The sequence below is a fragment of the Sylvia atricapilla genome, chromosome 9 (genome assembly GCF_009819655.1).
Source record: "Sylvia atricapilla isolate bSylAtr1 chromosome 9, bSylAtr1.pri, whole genome shotgun sequence".
Classification (NCBI taxonomy): Eukaryota; Metazoa; Chordata; class Aves; order Passeriformes; family Sylviidae; genus Sylvia; species Sylvia atricapilla.
Window position 1 is genome coordinate 15,646,814 of NC_089148.1, and position 19,072 is coordinate 15,665,885.

The 19,072-nt window shown below is 51.4% G+C and overlaps 2 protein-coding genes across 2 annotated transcripts; one reads left to right on the plus strand and one right to left on the minus strand.

Moving 5' to 3' along the window:
* The first annotated feature begins 2,559 nt into the window (after nt 1-2,559).
* Nucleotides 2,560-5,178, plus strand: C9H1orf210 (chromosome 9 C1orf210 homolog). Its single transcript, XM_066325068.1, has 3 exons — nt 2,560-3,158; nt 3,792-3,938; nt 4,381-5,178. The coding sequence occupies exons 1-3, from the start codon at nt 2,747-2,749 to the stop codon at nt 4,728-4,730; spliced, it is 909 nt and encodes a 302-aa protein (XP_066181165.1). The 5' UTR covers nt 2,560-2,746; the 3' UTR covers nt 4,731-5,178.
* A 3,960-nt stretch (nt 5,179-9,138) lies between these two features.
* TMEM125 (transmembrane protein 125) lies at nt 9,139-11,067 on the minus strand. Its single transcript, XM_066325562.1, has 2 exons — nt 10,896-11,067; nt 9,139-10,785 (listed from the first exon to the last, which is right to left on the minus strand). Exon 2 carries the CDS (start codon nt 10,477-10,479, stop codon nt 9,817-9,819), a length of 663 nt encoding a protein of 220 aa, XP_066181659.1. The 5' UTR covers nt 10,480-10,785; nt 10,896-11,067; the 3' UTR covers nt 9,139-9,816.
* Between the last annotated feature and the right edge of the window lie 8,005 nt (nt 11,068-19,072).

Genomic DNA, 19,072 nt, shown 5'->3' on the forward strand with positions numbered 1-19,072 from the left:
GCAGGACTGCCAGGGAAAACTACTGGTAAGTGGCAGGCCTGCATGGGGCGTGCTGAAGGTGGTGGGACACCCCAATCCTCTAGGACCCTCACGGATAGCTGCTGCTCGCTGAGCTGCTGTGGCTGGGCCCAGAGACCTGCCAGTTTGCTGCGTGCTTTAAACACCTTTCTGCTGGAATCCCAGCAAGGCTTTTATTTTCCTGTAGGACACTTTCCTGCTGCCTCAGTCCCAGCTTCCCCAGGCGGGGCTGGCTGCGTGCCCCTGTCCCAGGTGTGTGCCCCAACAGCGTCTCAGGGCAGATGGCACAGAGGTGTCCCCCGCTCCCTCTGGAGCCCCGCCAGCACTCCCAGTGTCCTGCTGCCACACGATGCAGCAGGCAGCGCTGTCACCGATCCCGGGCGGACACACGGGTGGGAGGTGATGGGGCGCGGCTGTTAATGTGTAACTGGCAGGTCCACCTTTCACCAGCTGAGGAGGAGCGGGGCCGGGGCTGCGGCGGGGCCAGGCCGGCTCCCGGGCGCTGCCGTCTGCGCGGCCGGCGTGTGGGGGCTCGGTGGCGGCCCTGAGCCGTGCGGCCGCGGCCACACCTCACCCGGCGCGGCCGGCTCTGCCGGCTTCCCAGCCCTCCCCGAGACCTGTTTTTCTGGCCGGAAGTTTCCTGGAGCCAAATGGCTCCTACCCGCGTGCTCTGCTGGGTCTGTAGCCTCCTGTGCGTCTGGTCAGTGGTGATGGGACGCCGCTGCAGCCTTGACCTCCAGGTAGGGGGGCCGTGGGGCTGCGGCGGGAGCACGGCCGGGGCTGGGCAGGGCTGCAGCTCCTGGTCCTGCCACCACTGCGGGGGTGCCCCGGGGCAGCGGGGCCTGGCAGGCAGCTCCTGCTCTGCACAGCTCGAGAGGAGCGATGAAAGCCCATGGGAGCCAGCGGGGTTAATTGGGAGGTGTGCTGTGCCAGTGGCCACCAGCCACAGGGGGTGGTTTCCCCATGCCCAACGCCTGGCTGTCCTGCTCCCAGCCTTGGGCTGAACATGTCATGTTGTCCAGCCTCTTCACCAGAGCATGGCCTGGCAAAGCATTGTCTGATCCATGGCATTTCTGACTGTGGAGGTCTCTCGGCTGCAGGTGTAACACAGCTGCCCGTAGGGGTGCATGGCAAGCAGCCATGAGACACATCCCTGAGGAGGTCCCAACGCCTCACTCCCTTTCCCAGTGCATGGTGATGCAGTGACTGGAGCCAAGGTGGTGGCAAGCATGGGGCCAGGATCCCTGAGCACTCAGCAAGGAGCAGGAAACACAGCTAACCCACTGAGACAAGCACTGCAGCCAGCAGCTTGGCTGCATCAGGCAGGATCTGAGAGAATGAAGGAAAGTGGCTGTCATGGGCCACTGACCTTTCCACTGAGCTATCAGTTATTCCACCCAAAGGTTTCCACTGTTTTCCAAAACCTCCCTGAACACAGCTGTGCAGCTGTGTTTGAGCTGGAAACAGCACCCATGTGGTGCCCCTGTGCCTTAGACCAATTATAACCCAGTCCTCAGCACCCTGGTTTAAGGGCATGTCTGGTCCTCTACCAAGGAGGAACAGCAGGGTCTGATGAGAGATTTAGGTGGACGGGAGGATGAAAGGAGAGGTGAAAGAAATGGAAAGCCCAGCTAACTGGAATGTAGCCAGACATGGAAACCCAGGACTATGGACCACAGTAAACTGAAAGCACAGCATCTCTGCTTGCAAGGTCGAACAGCACGTAGCAGGAGCTTGTGCCTGCCCAACCAAACTTAAATTGCTGACCTGCTCTCTGGCAGCTTCAGTTTGGACATTTGACCTCGTCCCACTAAAAGCCTGGGCAACAGTAACCCATGCTTGGGACTGCTCCCCAAAACTATCTGACCTGGGGGACCTTGTTTTACTGGTGAAAAAAAAAAAAAAAAATCCATCCATCTGGGTTGACTAATCCTTCCATCCTGCTCTGCTGGTCTTTTGGGATAGCGAATGGTCCTGGGTCTGTTTTCTGTTTCCTAATACTGACGCAGCCAGCCAGCAGTAAGCCACAGCTACTCACCGTGTATCCTCAGGAATGTGGGATATATGGAAGCATTGGTGCATTGTCCTGCACAGGCCCCAGGGAGCTGCTCCTGGCATGGGCGACTGGTACAAGTGCCTATAGTTCTGCAGCTTGGTCAGCTTCCTGCCTGTCCTTGCAACAGGCAAGGCTTGCCTGCTTCCCTCTCCAGCTGGGAGGATGGCCCTGTGTCACACAAGAGCTCCCAGGGGGCTGGAAGTGGGGATTCAGGGGAGGAAAAGGAAGGCCCTCTGCAAACTGACCCTGTGTGACAACTGCCCTGTATGGAAGGATGGGGGATGACAACCTGTCAGTGCTTTGCACTCATCCATTTGGGTTTTTCCCCCAGCCCTGCATGCTTCTCTTTTACTGTTTTGGTCAGCTGCTCTCAATCTTGGGCTGTCCTGCTCATCTTTCTCCATTAATCCAGGCCCACTCCAATCTGGCAACTCGTGTGTTTTTTAAACATGTGTGTGTCTTTGCTTTTTTTAAACTCTGCAAGGGTAATTAAGACCTTTGAATCCTTGGGGAGTCTCTCTGTCGAGACACTCCCCATCATGGGTAACCCATCTCAGACAGAAGCTCTTTTCCCAGGGACGGGCCGACTGCAGTGGGAGGAGCCTTCAGCATGCTCCAAATTCCCTTCCAAGAAACATCACCGGTTTGGATCTCTCCTACAACTCCTTGATCATGCCCCATCACAGGACTCTTTTGGAGCATTTCCCTTCCCTGCACTCTCTCAACCTCTCCAGCAATGCCAAGCTCACGCTGAGCCCAGCAGTCTTCTCCAACCTCAGGGCGCTGCATCTGCTGGACCTGAGCAGCTGCGGCATCACCTACATCCACATGGACACTTTCAAGGGCCTGGGAAACTTGCACACGCTGCTTCTAAGAAACAACAGCTTGCAGGAGCTTGATGTCCCTTTCCTTTTGCCACTGAAGGCTCTTTCCCACCTGGACCTGCAGCACAACGCACTGGTCTCTGTGGGCACCTGGAGCCTGCAGCTGATGGAGACAATCCCACGGGTTGATCTGGAGGGGAACCCCTGGATATGCGACTGCAGCACACACCCTCTGCAGCAGTGGCTGCAGCGCAGGCGAGGTGAGCCGAGGGGATGGTGACAGGGGATGTGTCAGGCAGGAAGAACCCCGAGTGTAAAAGTCTTGCTTGATCCATTTGCTCTGACCCCTGGGCAAGGTCTGAGACAGCTTTCTGTCCTACCCTGTTGAGGGACAGCAAACCAAAAGGTGATGTGTCTGTTCCTTGTTTGCAGTTACACAGGATACCAAGGATTTCTGAGAATGTCAGCAGGATGATTTGGCCACTCTTCTGGGAAGTGGGTTGCACATACACTTTGGCCACTAAATCCATTTTTATATGTCTTTGTGGAGTGACCACATTTTTATTGTTGAGGGCTTGGCAGCTCCCTCTCTGGAGCCAGGTCAAGCTCCAACCATCTGAGCTCAGCTCTGAGTAAGAGCATGGGGTTTCTGTGGGTATCCATGAATTTGTCTGTATCCAGTTTAAAGGAGCAGCTAATCAGAGTCACACAGTTCCTTTGTCAGGGGATTTTCCCTTTAGTTGTTCCCTACAAAGTGCTAAGGGTCACCAAGTCTGTAAGGCAGAGCCAGGAACACATCACATCAACCCAGGAGCAAGCGGGGATCATCTTCTTTAAACAGGAGAGGGGATGGGTGCAGACCCCCATCCCACCTTAGCCCATTTGTCTCCCAGCTGTGCAGGTGACCTGCGAGTCGCCCCCAGGGCTGCGGGGCCAGGAGATTGCAGCTCTGGATTCTCAGGACCTGGGCTGCCAGATTAAGCAGCGGTTTGCTCGTGAGGTCAGCACAACGCAGAACATCACAGTGGCTGAGAACAACAGTAAGTTGTGCAGATTCAGAGGTGTCCATAAGGTCTAGCACCTTCCTGTCCTACCTGGATGGGACTGCAGGTGGAGAGCCCCTCCTCTGCCCCACAGTCCCAGAGGCTCAGGCTGCTAGGCCACGCTGGTGCAGTGGCTCGGTGGGGGGGTGGCTAACACCTGGAGGTGTTTGCTGGCCTTGTGACAGGAAAGTTAACAGGTGCCGTGAAGCCATATGGAGCACAGACCCACAGTGATAGGCAGGAGTACCAGCCAGCTGTCAGGCAGTTTTACCTGTAGTGTTCACACTCCCTTGGTAGCTGGGTCTTGGTGAAGAGCCTCTGTAATTGCTCCTAATGAAAGTGATCTAGTGCTGGCTGCACACTGCAGGTAGGCCAGGGCTGGAGAATGGGGAGCACTGGGTGTGCCACAGCCTGACCATGTGCCTTTCCTGTGTCACAGCCACTGCACTGCCTGCCGGGAAGGGGGGAAGGAGCTGGCCATACCTGGTGGGATTCCTGGTGGCAGCAGTTGGCATTTCCCTCCTGATTGCACTGGCTGCCAAGTGCAAGCTTGTCCACAAGAATTTTGCCAGCTACCGCCACCGGCCACTGCCCGAAATCAGCTCCATCGGAGGCAGTCCCATGGAGGATAGCAGCAACTGGGACAGGGGCTCCTGTGGGAGCCATTCCATACCTGATGCTGCCGACCTGCAAGCTGAGGATGATGATGGCTTCATCGAGGACAACTACATCCAGCCCAGTGAGGAGCTGCCAACAAAAGAGGAGCGGGAGTTGCATCGTTCCATCTGAGCTTACAAGCTTACAACTCAGCCACCACTGCTGTGCCCTCTAGCTGTCTCCCTAGCTCCACCCCTTTCCCACCTGCCTTTGGCTTTGGGCTCCACATGTTAGGGGCAGGAGGAAAGGAGAAGAGAGGAGGGGAAAGAGGGATGGGCTAGGAATGGTGATGGAGCTGAAGGGAGCTGGTCCCAGAGTGTCCCAGCATGACATCAGTAGGCTGTACTGTCACAGGGACACCAAAACAGCTGTTTTCCCAGCCTTGCTCAGATGCTGAGGCTGAAGGAGGTGGTGACCATTGTGCCCAAGAAGCTGGATGCAGTGGGAAGAGCACCTGCCCTGGTGCTGCCACGGGGTCTTGGGTGCTGGCCCCAGTGCTCCATGGTGCCAGACCCAGCCCTGCTCTGTTCCCTCAATGCATTGTCACTCTGAGGTGTGATTAAAGCATGATTTAGCCCTGCCTCTGCCTGCAGTGGTTTGTTGGGATTCTCCTGGTGGCAGTGCCAGGACGAGACCCCCAGCCCCACAGCTGGGATGTGGCTTTTTTTGCATGTGCTTTCAGGGACCATAAATACATTCCTAAAAGTGTGGCAATGAGAGACCACCTCTGTGGCACAATGAGTGCTCTTGTCCAAACAAATATTTCACCTGCTGTGCTGCAGGCAGCCTCAGTGCATCATCACAGGGTTTCTGTCTCTCCAGCCATGGCCCTTCTTTTTTTTCTCTCTTTCCAGGAAGACATGCTAAAAGACACCTTTCTCCTGCCAGCTCTGCAGAGCTGAGCAAACTCATCAGTGCTCCCAGTTGCAGTGCCAGGCACATGCACTGGGACGAGATGACCCTCTCCTCCAACACCCATTACAGAGTTCCACGTGTCTCTTTAACTGTGGAGTTGTACAAATGAGATAATTTTTACATTCTTGTCATCTTTGTGGTACAATGAACAGCACATGAGACACAGGTAACTGCAAGTTACTTCTGCTGGAGTTGGTTGTGCCTTCATGGGTTATGCTGGAATTAAAAGCAGGGAGCAGTAGTGGCATTCACCTTTAGTAAGTGATTCATAAGGCTGGTATCAACTGGCTAGGAAGATTTCTCAGGGTACAGCCCAGTCATTACCATCCCTAATAGCTCAGGAGTCTCTTCGTCATGCTTCAGAGCATGAGCTATCAACACAGGACAGCATTTCTCAAAGCTCTGCCACACAGCTAATCACCCCACCTTTTTCAAATCTGTTTCACTGCTAACTGCCTTTCTATTTCTCCACTCATTAAAACACTTACAGTGTATTGAAAAAATACACCTCAGAGAATGTAAACCAGAGGGGAAAAATGGGTCAGGCATTAGGATGATACAGGCTAGAGAACAAATATGCCACTTGAAGCCATGAGCAGGAGGAAAACCCGCTGGCTTCTTTCAGTGGTCAGCCAGCTTTTGCTCTTAAATGCCATATTTCTAAAGTGAGCTTTACTTTTTCAGTTACTGTCTCATCATTTGCTTTCTGGGCTCATCAGCTACCCATGAAAATACACTATATACTGTATTTTTTGAAATTTCTAATATCTTTTGGGTAAGATATATAAATCTGTGGGCTGGGAGAAAGCATTTCAGTTATCTTTTGAAGGGTATTTTCTGAGCTTTTCAACATGCTTTTCAATCACATGAATTCATGCTAGATACAGTCTTTTCTTTTTAGTCTTGGTGATATCTTAAAAGAAGTTAAAAAGACAAGCACCCAGGCTTATTTGTTCAGGATCTTACTCACCAGTCCATCAGCACTTAGTGGTTGGATGACTTGTCTACTTTGACCCTGCTGATAAGCCCACCCATTTATTTATTTTTTAGCCAAGCAGACATGGCAGGTTTTCTCGTGCTTATGCATGTGTGTGTGTGTGCACACTTTCTGCCCTCTCTCAGGCAGCTGCAGTGCAAGTGGGCAGGAACCTGGCAACTCCTGTTTGGGGGGAAATACATCTGTTATGCAGAGCTGGGAATACAAGGGGTCAGAGCATGAGAAGGAGGATCCTTCTCCAGGGGTCCACCCAGGAAGCTGCTGTGAGGGCCTGGCTGAGGCTGGCCTGGAGCAGGAGCAGGTATGCAGGCAGACTGGTTCCAGCCTCGTGTCAGGCAGCAGCTGCCACCGCGAGGCTCAGCCCTGCCACAGGGGGAAACAGCTTCTCTGTAAACAAACCAGCCAGCACTGACATATTCAGGAGGCTTTGTGTGCTCCATGTGAGCATCTTTCAGGGGCGTGGCCAGGTCTCAGGTTCATAGAGCGGTGGTAAGGGGATCTGGATACGTCTGAGTTATTAAACAGAGAGAAATTAACATTCATCTGGAGGTGGGAATTGTGTATGAGGAAAGAAGTACATGCATTTTGGGGCTGTGGTGGCATTTGCCACACTAGCTGGTGATCCGAAACCACAGCCACACGAGGGACCCTGTGCTGTTGTGATTAATTATGGCCCTGTGCTGAGGCCAGCCCTGAAAAGCCCTGACACCTCCTGCTCTGCAAGAGAGGCTGTGCTCAAGTATCAGACTTCAACACAATCAGCTTCTCAACACTTTATTATGTATGTCCACACACAACACAGGAACCAAGAAACAAACCAGCACCTGTGCTGCAGAGAGGAGTCAGTGATTGGGCAGACAGGCTGTCCCTCTAGGCAGCTGGACACCCAACCACCATATTCAGGCACAGCCTGGTCTCAGCCATTATCTCCTTGGGTTGCTGTCCTGGCCCAGTCAATCACCCTTTTTGGCACAATTCACAGGCACTTGGGGCACATTTTGAAGGGGCTGTAGAGGGGACAGGATTCACATTGACATGCAGGCAGCACGGAGCTGCAAGCTGGGCACAGTCACGCTTCTTCACAGAAATTTCCAGATGTGCAAAACAGCTGGTGTGCAGGCAGCTGTGGCCTGTCAGCACGTGTGGGCTGGTGGAGCTGGCAGTCACTGCTGGACCACTGGTGCTGGCAGAGGGGGTGCAGCCTGGCATAACTGCACATGCACTGACACAGACATGCAGAGCAGCAGCAATAGTGATGGTGCAAAACCATTCAGCTCTGGCCTGTCCCCTCCTGTGTAGACACAGGGGTCCCTGGGCAAACAGCCCAGGGGGGAAAACCAGCTCAGCTTTGAAGAGATTTAGCACAGGAGGATCTGAGCTCACCACCACCTTCTGAGCTCTGGGGCAGATTAAGGGAGGTGATGCAGAGAGAATAGGAAACAACAGTTTAATAAAATCTACAGATGATGTGAAAGTGGCAGAGGAAAATATAGAAATAACAGAGATAGAGAAAAGCCCAGATGATGTACCTGTACATTGGGGAAAACAATCCAAGGCTTCAGGCAAAGGAAAGTCAGCAGGAGCAGGACAGGAGCAGGTGAATATAGATGAGGTCTCATGAGATCTCACTGCATTGGGGGTGGTTGGTCTGGAGCTGTGAAGGGGTAAAGCCCTCACTTGACCACCTGATGGTGAACCCTGACACTACCTCCAGGTGTAACATGGACAGTGATTTGTGCTGTTAACAAGGGAATCAGCTACCATCCTCTTCCAAATGAATTTGCTACCAGGCACCAAAAAACATTATCTCAGTCTTGTTCTATTGAAGAGGAAACTTGGCAATAACGAGCAAAACCAACATCTGGGGCAGACCAACCCAGGTGAGGGAAAGATGGGAGCAGACAAGAAGATGAAGAATCAGAGAATAGTCTGAGATAGAAGAGGCCCAGAAGGATCATAGGGTCTAACTCCTAAGGGAATGTCCCGCATGGGGTTCAAACCCGTGAACTTGGTGTTATTAGCACTGTGCTGTGACCAACTGGCTAAGAGGAAGAGAACATCATGCAGAAGCATCTTCAGCAGGAGTTTAGGATCTATGTCTATGGAAAGGGCAGTGAAAGGGTTAGTGGGTTTATGAGGGAAATGAGAATTTTGACAGGTAAATTAGATTTATACCACGGGAAAAGTTCCTGGGGTGAATTGTTAGTCTGCCTCTGGGAGAGACACCTTGGTGATAAAACAAGATACCTTGTAGAGATAAAACATCAAAAAACCTCCAGGAAAGGCCCAAGTGACAGTAGAAGAACTTTTCTGCACTGCAGCAGCTGCAGCACTTGGGAGACAGAATCAGCATGGGAACAAGCAGGGACTGGGATGAGCTGCAGGGCTTCTGGCAGCAGAGGTGCCTCTGCCTGGGAAACTCCTGTGGGAGGGCACAGCACCCTCCTCTCACGCAGCTTTTGCAGAGGGCAGCCCCAGCCCCACCATTTGGGCATCCCATCACCATCCCCCAGCAACTGCACCTTGCTGTTTGTGGCTCATGTACCTGGAGCATCCTGGCATAACAAAGCCCCAATATTCAGTCCAGCACAGATAATCAATCCATCAGGGCCTTGATACTGACCCTTTGAACACCCCTTGATAAACCACAGGTGATGGTGGGCTGCAGAAATGTAACACAGGAAACAGATCCTGGCATTGAAAACACAGACAGCATTTTATGTGAGGACAGCCATGAAGTGGCTCTGGCACACACAATCCTATGCAAATCCAATTCTCACTCCCACAGACACCCTTAGTTTCTTGGGAGCAGCCCCTGCAGCCATACCTCCCACCAGGCTCCCTCGTGCCTGCTGACACACAAAATATCTCCTGTCATTCACCAGCTGCTAGAGGCTCTACTTCACTCAGGAGCTAGAGGCTCTGCACAGAGCACAGGTTGGTTTTACTCCACCCACAATTACAGCTCCTCCTGCCAGGAGAGTGTGTGACGCAGTTCCAGGAACTGCAGGAGCCATGCAAGTACTGGGGTCCCCGGGGGTACAGGACAGGCTCACCTTCACTCTGTAACATGGTCACAGCCAGGCAGGCAGCAGCTGCCACAGGAGGCTTTGTGGAGAAAAATGCCAGCCAGGTCAGAGCCCACCCAGGTACCCTGAGTCTGTGCTGTGCCACCAGCCTGGGCCAAGGCAAATGCCAGTCATCTCCAACAGAAACACAAGGCACACTGCAGCTCTCGCCCTTCCTCGGGGAAAGGCCATCACTGACAAGCTGTATCCGCTAAGGCGCACGCAGAAGTGTCCTGGGTCAGATCAGGTTGGCCATGCTGGAGGTGGGAGGAAGCCGCCTGTTTCCAGCGAGGCGGCCGGAGATGGTGAAGACGCGGATCTCGCCGGTCTCCAGGCTGCGAGGAGCCGCCCGGCGGCAGGAGGTGCAGAGCAGGTATAGCAGCAGGCAGAGGAGGATGGCGCTGCCGGCAGTCAGCAGGATGACCCCGCTGGTGAACATGCTGGCCAGCGGCCGCGCGGGGCTGAGCTGCATGGTGGTGGTGGAGAGGATGGTGAGCACCACCCCGCAGATCAGCAGCACCAGGGCGCTCAGCAGCAGCACCAGGCAGTCCGAGAAGCCTCCGCTCTTGAGGAGTTCGATCTGATCCCGGCTGCGGATGCAATTCATGTCCTGGATTGCGGAGCTCAGCAGCTGCTTCAGCAGCACGAGCAGGGCCAGGAGGCAGAGCGTGGTGCCCACGGCGAGCCGCCACTCTCCGGACCGGCTGCTAGTGCTGTACAGCAGGATGATGCCCCCAATCCCGCAGGCCAGGATCAGCACCACGGCCATCCCATAGCACAGGATGGCTTTTTTGGGGTCCTGGAACCACCAGAGCTCCACATGCTCTTCCAAGATATTCCTCTGGATGTGGTCCGCATCCGCAGGGGTGCGGGGGCTGCTCAGCTCTGCCAGCTCTGGCATAGTGAGCAGCTGGGTGAAGAGGGCACAGAGGTGGCACAGATGAATTTGCACCCTTACAGCAAATGGAGGGTCAATGCAGCAGCAGGGGTGAAGGCAGCTGCATTTCTCCAGCAGTGATGTCTTGGTCTCATTCTTTGGATCCTGATGGAATTTCCTTTTGCAGTGGTGCCACCTGGAGAGCTATGGTCCATGTGCTGGGCCTCAGCCCACCACTGAGGCAGGGCTGTGAAACATGATGGAGCGTTCCCAGAGCAGCACCATGGGGGAACAGCCAGGACTATCTCCTTCCTTTCCTTTGTCTTTCATCTGAAAAAGTCAAGAGGAGAGGATATCATTAAACAGAGACCCTGCTCCCCAGTACCAAATAATCCTGTGTCTAACCCTGAGCCTTGGTTGCTCCAGGCTGGCCTGCAGACCTTATTGTGCTTCCCTCACAGAAGCCCCGTGTGCTGGAGAACAGATCAGCTGCATGTCTTCCCAGGAGGCCTCCATGTGCTGTGGGGGAACCCCAGCCTGCCCCAAAGGCAAGTCTCCTGCCTCCCCAAGGCTGTGTGCCCTGCTCAGAGGCTGCTGGCACATTGCTGCCCAAAGGACTCTGCCTGCAGCTGGTGCTGGCAGCAGGGCAGGGACAGAGCAGAGGCAGGTCCCTCCTGGGATAAAGCCCCATTCACAGCTCCGGCTTCACATGCTCCCTCATCAGCGTCAGCCTCTTGTCACCAACTGGCTCTGCTGCCCAGAACGGGAGGTGGGGGTCAGGACCAGGGTTTAACCCTTCCACTCCAGTGGCTGGAAGAGTGAGAGCTGCCAGAGTTGCATATTCTCAGCTGTGTCCCCATCCCTGCACTCCCAGTGGCTTTCCCTCAGAAACTCGCTACAGAAGTATGGTAGCTACACCTCCAGTGAGCTCAGCACTTCCCTGGAAAGAGCCCTTAGCTGTGGCCTGGCACCCCGAGATTTTGCTCTCCTCGCTGCTGGTCTGTGAAGCACTTTGCCACTGGAACGGGGAAGGGGAAGGGCAGTATTGGCTCTGAGGTGCTGTGCTTAGCTGGGCTCCCCTGGGCACAGCACCTTGTCTCAGCCCACCACTTGTGGTTCTCAGGCTTGTGTCCACACTCCCCTGCCCCCCCCCCCCCCCAAAGAAGTACAGTTTTTGGACTAAGAGTAGAAAACCGCTTGCATTTCTCTCACATAGTGTTCCTGCCTGGCATGTGAGAGCTCCACCTGGCCCCACAGCACCACAGGGACCCTCTAGTACCCAAACCATGGAGAGGTGCTGGAGAGAACAGCACGGGAGCATGTCAGGAATGGCTGAGCCTGGGAGACACAGGGCAAACCCTGGAGACCCAAGAACAGCCTCTCTGGTCACCTCCTAGACAGGACAATGGAGCCTTGACCACCACAGGCACACACATGAACTGCTCTGAGTCCTGCAGGAGCCCATGGCAGCGACAGGAACTGACTCAGGTCCCTCGTGTCAGAGCCGTGTCACTTCTCCTGGGTGGGGGACAGCCACTTTGCCTGCTAGAAATGGCTCTCAGGAGCCCATCAGCCCATGCCAAACACACTCGGTTTGTGCCCTCCTCGGCACTGGGGCTCAGGGCTCCATACACAGGCAGGGACAATTTATGACCCCCCACACGGCAGCTCTGCACACACCAGGGATCTCTCCTCCCGTCGCTGTCCCTGTCTCTGTTCCCCACAGACAGCATCCCCTTATGGCAGTGCCTTTGCTGCCAGCAAACACCTCAAACCCCCTCTCCATCGCGGCCCGGCCAACGCGGGGCGGGGGGAGAGGGAGGACAATTGTGTGGGGAGTGCCCGAACCAGACACCGCCTGACAGTGTCAGGCCAAGCTCCTCCTGAGTCACTCCCCGGCTCTGATGGAGCATGAGGTCACTCTGGACGTGGCTCAGAGCCCGCTGCCAGCGGCACACGTGTGCAGGAAGTCTGCGGGCACGGCGGGTCCGCGGGAGCCCCCCGCCCCGGGAGCTGGTTCTGCGCTGCTGCTGCTGGCAGAGCCCGGGCTGCGGAGCGGAGAGCCGGGCTGCGGCACAGAGAGCCGGGCTGCGGAGCGGAGAGCCGGGCTGGGGAGGCTCGTGGGGGACCCACAGCTCCTGGCTGGGGCCAGAACAATAAGAAAGCACCAAACAGAGAAAAGGGCTGGGGTTGAGCACGTTGGTTTGTGCCCGCTGGGATGCACTTTGATTTTGTATGAGACAGCAGATACCTCGTGCAGTCGGCGTGTGCCCAGGACGCAAGTCCCCAGGAAGGTCAGGATGTAATGGGACAGTATTAAAGTACAGAGGCAAAGAGACATTGAGTCTGGAGTTGTTTCCTCAGCCTATGCAAATCAGCTTGGTGCTAAACATTGCTCCCTCCTGCCTTTCCTTCTCCAAGCACAGAGGTGCCTTATCTCTGTATGGGTGGGTATAGCAGATAGCAAGTTTGTAGATTAGATTGAGATTTTGGACTAAGAGAACATAAAGCTTGGAGAAGTGCAAAGTCTGTCCTTCTACTGCTTGACCGAAGTTACGTGAGTCAAACAGTAAACAAAAAAAAACACAACAACATAAACCACAATGAGGGAAAATGGGATCAAAAATCAAGCTACAGCACTGCATTCTTATGTTACTTTTTAAAATTTAACCATTTTAGTTTTTTATTTGCTCAGAAGGGCAAGGGAGCAAAATAAAACCATAGGAGCACCTATCTGGCTGACGAACAAAATTAGGTATCCCCTCTACAAGCATGTATTTCCCAGTGTTATATTAACCTCTATTAACCAAATGATTTGGAGAGTTTCCCAGTGCTACATTAACCTATATTAAACAAATGATTTGGAGAAGCAAGTGTGCTTTCATGTTTCCTTATGTCTGTTTGAAGATGTTCTGGGAATATAATCTTTTGCTCTAAAATCATCCACACTTGCTTCTCTAGACCATGAGCGTTTGTGCTGCTAATAACAGTATTTTTACTCCTAGAATCACAGAATAATTAAGGTGGGATGGGACCTTGTGAAGTCACCTGCTTAAAGCAGAGTTCACCTAAAAGTCAGACTGAGCAGGTCAGGGCCCCATTCATTTAGGTGCCAAGGGTGGAGGATCTATAGCCCCTCAGGGATCATTCCAGAGTTAAATCACCCTCACCATGAAAACATTCCTCCTTAAACCTAGCTACAGTTTCTCATTCCTCAGGCTGGGTGCATTGCCTCCCACCCTCTTCAGAAAACTCTCTTTATATGTTAAACCAAAGCAGCCCTATCCTGGGCTGTCACCCAGCACTCCCTTCAGCAACTTTGCTGATCTGCTTTCTTGGCATTGTGCAGCACATCACTTTGCCCAGATCAGACGGAGGGAAAGGAAGGAAAATAGATGCCTGCTCTGCCATGAGGGAGGACAGCCATCCAAAGCTGTTGCCCTTTCTTCTGGCGCTCTTTGGGCTACCTGGTCTCATTGGTCTGGGACAGACCATAACAAGCCAGTTGGCCCATCAGATTGGTGTATTTGATAGTGTGGATCACAGATCATTAATCTCTACATTTACTCACTACTGAAGCCAGCACTTTCTGTGTTCCCATCTCTGTATGCAAGAGAAAAAGGAGGAGAGGACCAGACCAGCCACACAATGCTTTAAGTCTAAAGAGCACATTTCAGGAAAAAAGTGACATGCTGTCCTTCCCCACTGTGGCTGGCAGCTGTGGAGGAAGAACAGGAAAGCAATGGGAATGCAGGAAAACAAAAATATTCATGTTTTTCCTTTTTCATTGTGTCAGTCATTTTTTTCTTTCCCTCCTCTGACAACATTTAACTGGAAATTGAAGGTCATCATCAATGTGCTCCTGGCCACTCCTGGCTGCAGGTGTGGGGACATGTACACTGGCTGAACACCTCAGAATGATACATGCATATATTTATTTACTTATAAACTTTTTGTGCCTGACAGACTGATATCTGACAGACAGGCCATGGGTTGTATATTAATTAACACTTCAATTTCAGCGCCATATACAATTCAGCTCTTGAAATATTCCTCACTTCCCTCCTCTCCTTGAGCCCAGGTACCCCTTGAAACAATGCTTACCCGCAGGGTTCAGGAGGGGAAGTGTGGGGATGAGACAGGCTCCTGCAGTACTTCCTTGTGCCTTGGAAGGGTTTTATGCAGTTTTTACGTGGACTTTGTGAGCATCATGGAGACTGGGAGAGTCCAACAAGATTTGCTGTAAAATAACAGTACATAAAATTATTTACACGAGCAGTGTTGGATAAGAGCCAACAGAGCTTCACAATCTCAAATAAATCCAAGCCATTTCAGCCCTCTGCTTTCCCAGTCCATCACAGATTTTTTTCTTTGCCTGGTCTGTGCATAGCCTGTTTAGGATGGATTTGCCACCACTCTGTGCCTCACAAAAATCTTTAGTCCAGAATAGGCATAAACATTTTCCCAGAATTTCATGTAATTTTTTTCAATTTCCAATGCTTTAGGAAGCATTTCTTTAGCAAGAGAGTCAGCCTTGAATTGTTGTATGTTCCTTCCAACTGAAGCAGTACATTCTATTCTGTCTATTGTATTCTGTTTGCCTATTCTAGCCTATTGTATTGTCTATTCTATTGTATTTCAATGGAAAAGGACGTAAAAACGATCATCTAGTCCAACTGCCTGACCAATTCAAGGCTGACCAAATTCAAGAATGTTTTTTAGAGCATTGCCCAGAAGCTTCTTCAATACTGACAGGCTTGGAGTATCAACCAGTTCTCTAGGAAGTGTGTTGCAGTGTTTGACCACCTTTTCAGTAAAGAAATGCTTCCTAAGCATATTTGATTCTGTTCTAACTCCCTATAGGCTCAAAGGGAATTAAGCTCATGTATCTTGGCTTATGACGAATTACTACCAATGCACAAAGCAGCTCTGAGTGTAAGGTGCTCAAGGCCTGCCCATGCACCTGGGAGCATGTGGGAAGGTTCCCTCTCTGAGAACTCAGGACTGGGGATAGAGGAACCTGCAAGGAATGGGAATAATGGGGCTTTTCTGTGAGATCTATCTATCTCACCCATAATCCTAGCCAGAGATCCACACTCCTTTGCCTGCCACACCAACCACCAATTCCCAATGCTCCTCCTTTCTTGGGCTGCTCAAAATCCATACAAACCTGTGCAGTTTGATCTGCACCTCTGAGGAGAGCCCACCGTCTCTCCCCTGACAGATGGGTAATGTTTCCCAGAAGTGAGTGTCTGTCCTACCAGCGCTCCTGCCGTGAGACTCCATTTGGGAAGCCCCAGGGAAGCACTGGGTGATGGCAGACTCTCCCTTCCTTTCCCCAGACCAGGGGCTCTGGCTTAAGGATGGTGGAGGGCTTGCTGTAACAGGGTCAGTGCACAGATCTACAGTTTTGGCACACTCCATAGTAAAATGTCGTGTTCCCCTTCCTCTCTGTATGCCCAACAGGCATCCATTATCCTGACCCCGCAGAGCCTCTCCTGATGCACCTCTGCCAGGGGTGGCCTGGGATTTCCAAGGGAACGAGAAAGTCCCAAGCCTTAGGAGCTGAGAGCAAACAGTGGCACAAGGAAGAAATGAATTGGAGACAAGAAGCAGGATCTCTTAAGAAGTAAGTCTGAAGCAGCCTCAAACATGCCAGCAGCTACTGCTGAAGTTCCTTCCCGCACAGCTCCCCGGGAGGAAGGGATCGCTCACCTGCGCCAGACTCTGCCCACACGCGACAACCCAGCGCACTTCCCTGCTCCAGCCTAGCAGCAATGGTTTTTTTCCTCGTTTTTCTTCCACTGGATCCAGCTAACGAGGGAGCCCACGGGGAAAATCTCTTCCTTTCCTCTTGCAAGTGCTGCCAAGACCCAGGTGAGGCTCCCCTTCCTGGTGCCCGCGGCAGCAACCGAGGTCCGGCTGCAGCCCTCACCTCCTGCCCGGGCAGGTGCATTCCCCAGCTGGGTGGCGTCTCAGCAAACCTGCTGCTGCTCTTGGAGACGCTCCAGAGCCGCGCCGGTGTGCAGGTGCTACCCCTCCCTCCCTGCTCGGGCAGGATCTGGCCTCTGGCCACACACCGATCCTGGAACGTGCCTCATTTCCTCCCAGCTGGAGGTGAAGGGGTGCCGGAGCCAGGGAGCAGCTCCCAGGCAGCAAGGTGAGAAGAAGCCTGCAGCCAGGCTGGCAGTGCTAGGGGACATTTGACACATTCAGCAAGTATTTGGTATTAAATAAAGTAGCTCCTGCTCTACTGTATTGGTAAGGGCCATCCAGTCATAACAAGGCTGTCTCTTTCTGTGGCCAAAGTTCAGGCAGGCACTTAAGTCAGGCAAGATGCCACTGTCACATCGTACCACCAAAAAGCAGCTGTAGAACTCCCTTCCTGGGAGACAGCAGCACCAGCAGAGTTTGCCATGCTGCAGAAGAGCTGATTTCCTGGTAATCCAGTGGGGGAAAAAGGGTAACTATTTTGAGAGGAATCAGGGAAACAGAAAAGGAATCATTTAAGAGTTGAAAAATAAAATAAAATAAACAGGGAGTAGCAGGAATGTTAAAGTCAGTAAGGGAATGGGATTCCCAGACTGATCAAGTCCCCTCCTTCCTGCTAGGTTTCATGGCAGCAGAAGGATCATTACCGTTAGTCTGAGCAGCTGGAAAATTTCCAGGGAAATCCAGGAAGAAAAGAACAGGACTGAACAACAGCTCTTGTCTGGGTAATGGAAAGGGAGGCTCTGTTTATTAAGTCACATGCTACTTTTTTATCAGGCTGTGAGAAGGGAAGCTTAGGATATGCTAATCAAATAGAAACCAAGTAGTGTGAAAGGTTCAGGAATTTGTCTGAGAAAAATCTGATAGGTCTTTCAAGGCTTGTGAAATATCATCTGTCCAGAGGATGTTGTCCTACATGTAAAAAACCCAAATGGTATGTGATAGGGTTTCCTATACAAACACCTTTGAACAATGAGCTTGACCCTATCCAGAAAAACCTGGGCTTTTTAGTTGGCCACGTTATCAAAGAAGTCATCTAAGTGAAAACCTTATGCAGATAGCCTACTATTTGCAAATAGTAATTTTTAAAAGTGGGCTGCAGCTTTGTAAGAGCATAAAATGCTTACCAGCTCCTTTAGGGAGGTACCAAAAGGAGAAACAGAACAATGCAGGTCAAGAGAGGATGAAAGCAGAAAATGTTTTTGCACCCTGAGAGAATTCAGAAGACCATTAGCACACAAAACCATAATCCAGTTACAACTTAATTTTAAAACATTTATAGAGTGTATGTGGGGGAGTTTGACCTTGGCCTGCTTTTCCCAGTATAGAAGGGGCTTTTATATCTATTTTGCTTCCAGCAGGTCTGCTGAAGTCTAGTTGTAACACTCTGTTGATGTTTAATGCTCCTCTATACAAGCAATGTTTTGGCTGCCCCTTAGCCACGAAGATCAAGTTCAACCTCCTCTTCAGCCTAGTCTGGCAGCTGAAGCTACCTAAGCTTCATATGACAGGCTGTGTATTGCCTTTAAAATCTGCCAACAGGGGTGACATAGGGACATATTTTTAAGCATATCAGTCACCATTTAGAAATAATTCGCTATCTGTATAGGCATATTAGGAAAAGGTTCTTCTTTTTCAGAAAAGTTGATTGCATTTCTCTAAACCACAACTATTAAAGCAGTGTGTTGTATGATTCTAGCCCTCAATTTGTCCTGACAGAGAGAGGTGAAAATTATACCACATGAGAGCCTAGCAAATTAAAATGGGTGTGTCCTGAAAATTTTAGAGGGAACTCGTTTCTAAAATATTTACTAATTACATTAATTACATCCTCTTTCTGTACAGGAAGCATCACGGTGATTATATGGGGAGGGCAGGAGGAAGAAAGGGTGTTAAACTAGCCCATAAACAGACCAATAACTTCTTCCTTTTGCTCCTGTGAAACCTATGCTCTATACGGGTGAAAGATGCAAAATGGAAAAAAATAGACTAAAGAAATTTAATTCCACATTCACGGACAAAGCACTCAGCTGAAGTCTCCAAAATCATTGGAGCTCATAGAACCATCTATTTTGCCCTGCTATTGCCCTGGAAATGAATCTGGTATTCCTGATGGCAATGCAGCTTAGATGTTACCCAGCCCTGGCACCACCTTTTTCTGTATAATATTATTAGGAGTATATAAAAGCACTCATCACTTTTCCACAACTCAGGATAGGATATGAAACATACTGCCAATCCCGTATAGTTCATGCTCAACCAGTAGCTCAATCTTTTGATAGTGAAATACTCCTCAGGGGCAGCATGTCATGTGGTGAAAAAAAGATGAAAAATTTAGGGTTTTTTCCCCCTCATTATTAAAGAAATTACTCTCTGCCTTTTTTCTATGTATAAGTACTTTGCAGAGTAACTTATTAGGATAATTTCACTGAAAAATTAAACTAAAGGAATTGTGGATGTTGAAAAAAGACAAAAAAATCAATTTATCAAAGTTACAGGAGTTATGACATAAGGTTTGGACTTTATTCCAGATTCTGGGAGTTTCAAACTGGGCTGCCTTTTTTGTCCTGCTGAAATTGTTGTAGGAGATGAGGCAACACATCTCTAGGCTTTACCAAGGGCTGTA

Bases quoted from the DNA above. Each gene is read 5' to 3' on its own strand.
- C9H1orf210 (XM_066325068.1), top strand. From the start codon at position 2,747: ATGCCCCATCACAGGACTCTTTTGGAGCATTTCCCTTCCCTGCACTCT. The intron at 3,159-3,791 runs GTGAGCCGAGGG...TTTGTCTCCCAG, and splicing joins GTGGCTGCAGCGCAGGCGAG to CTGTGCAGGTGACCTGCGAG. The intron at 3,939-4,380 runs GTAAGTTGTGCA...CCTGTGTCACAG, and splicing joins CACAGTGGCTGAGAACAACA to CCACTGCACTGCCTGCCGGG.
- TMEM125 (XM_066325562.1), bottom strand. From the start codon at position 10,479: ATGCCAGAGCTGGCAGAGCTGAGCAGCCCCCGCACCCCTGCGGATGCG.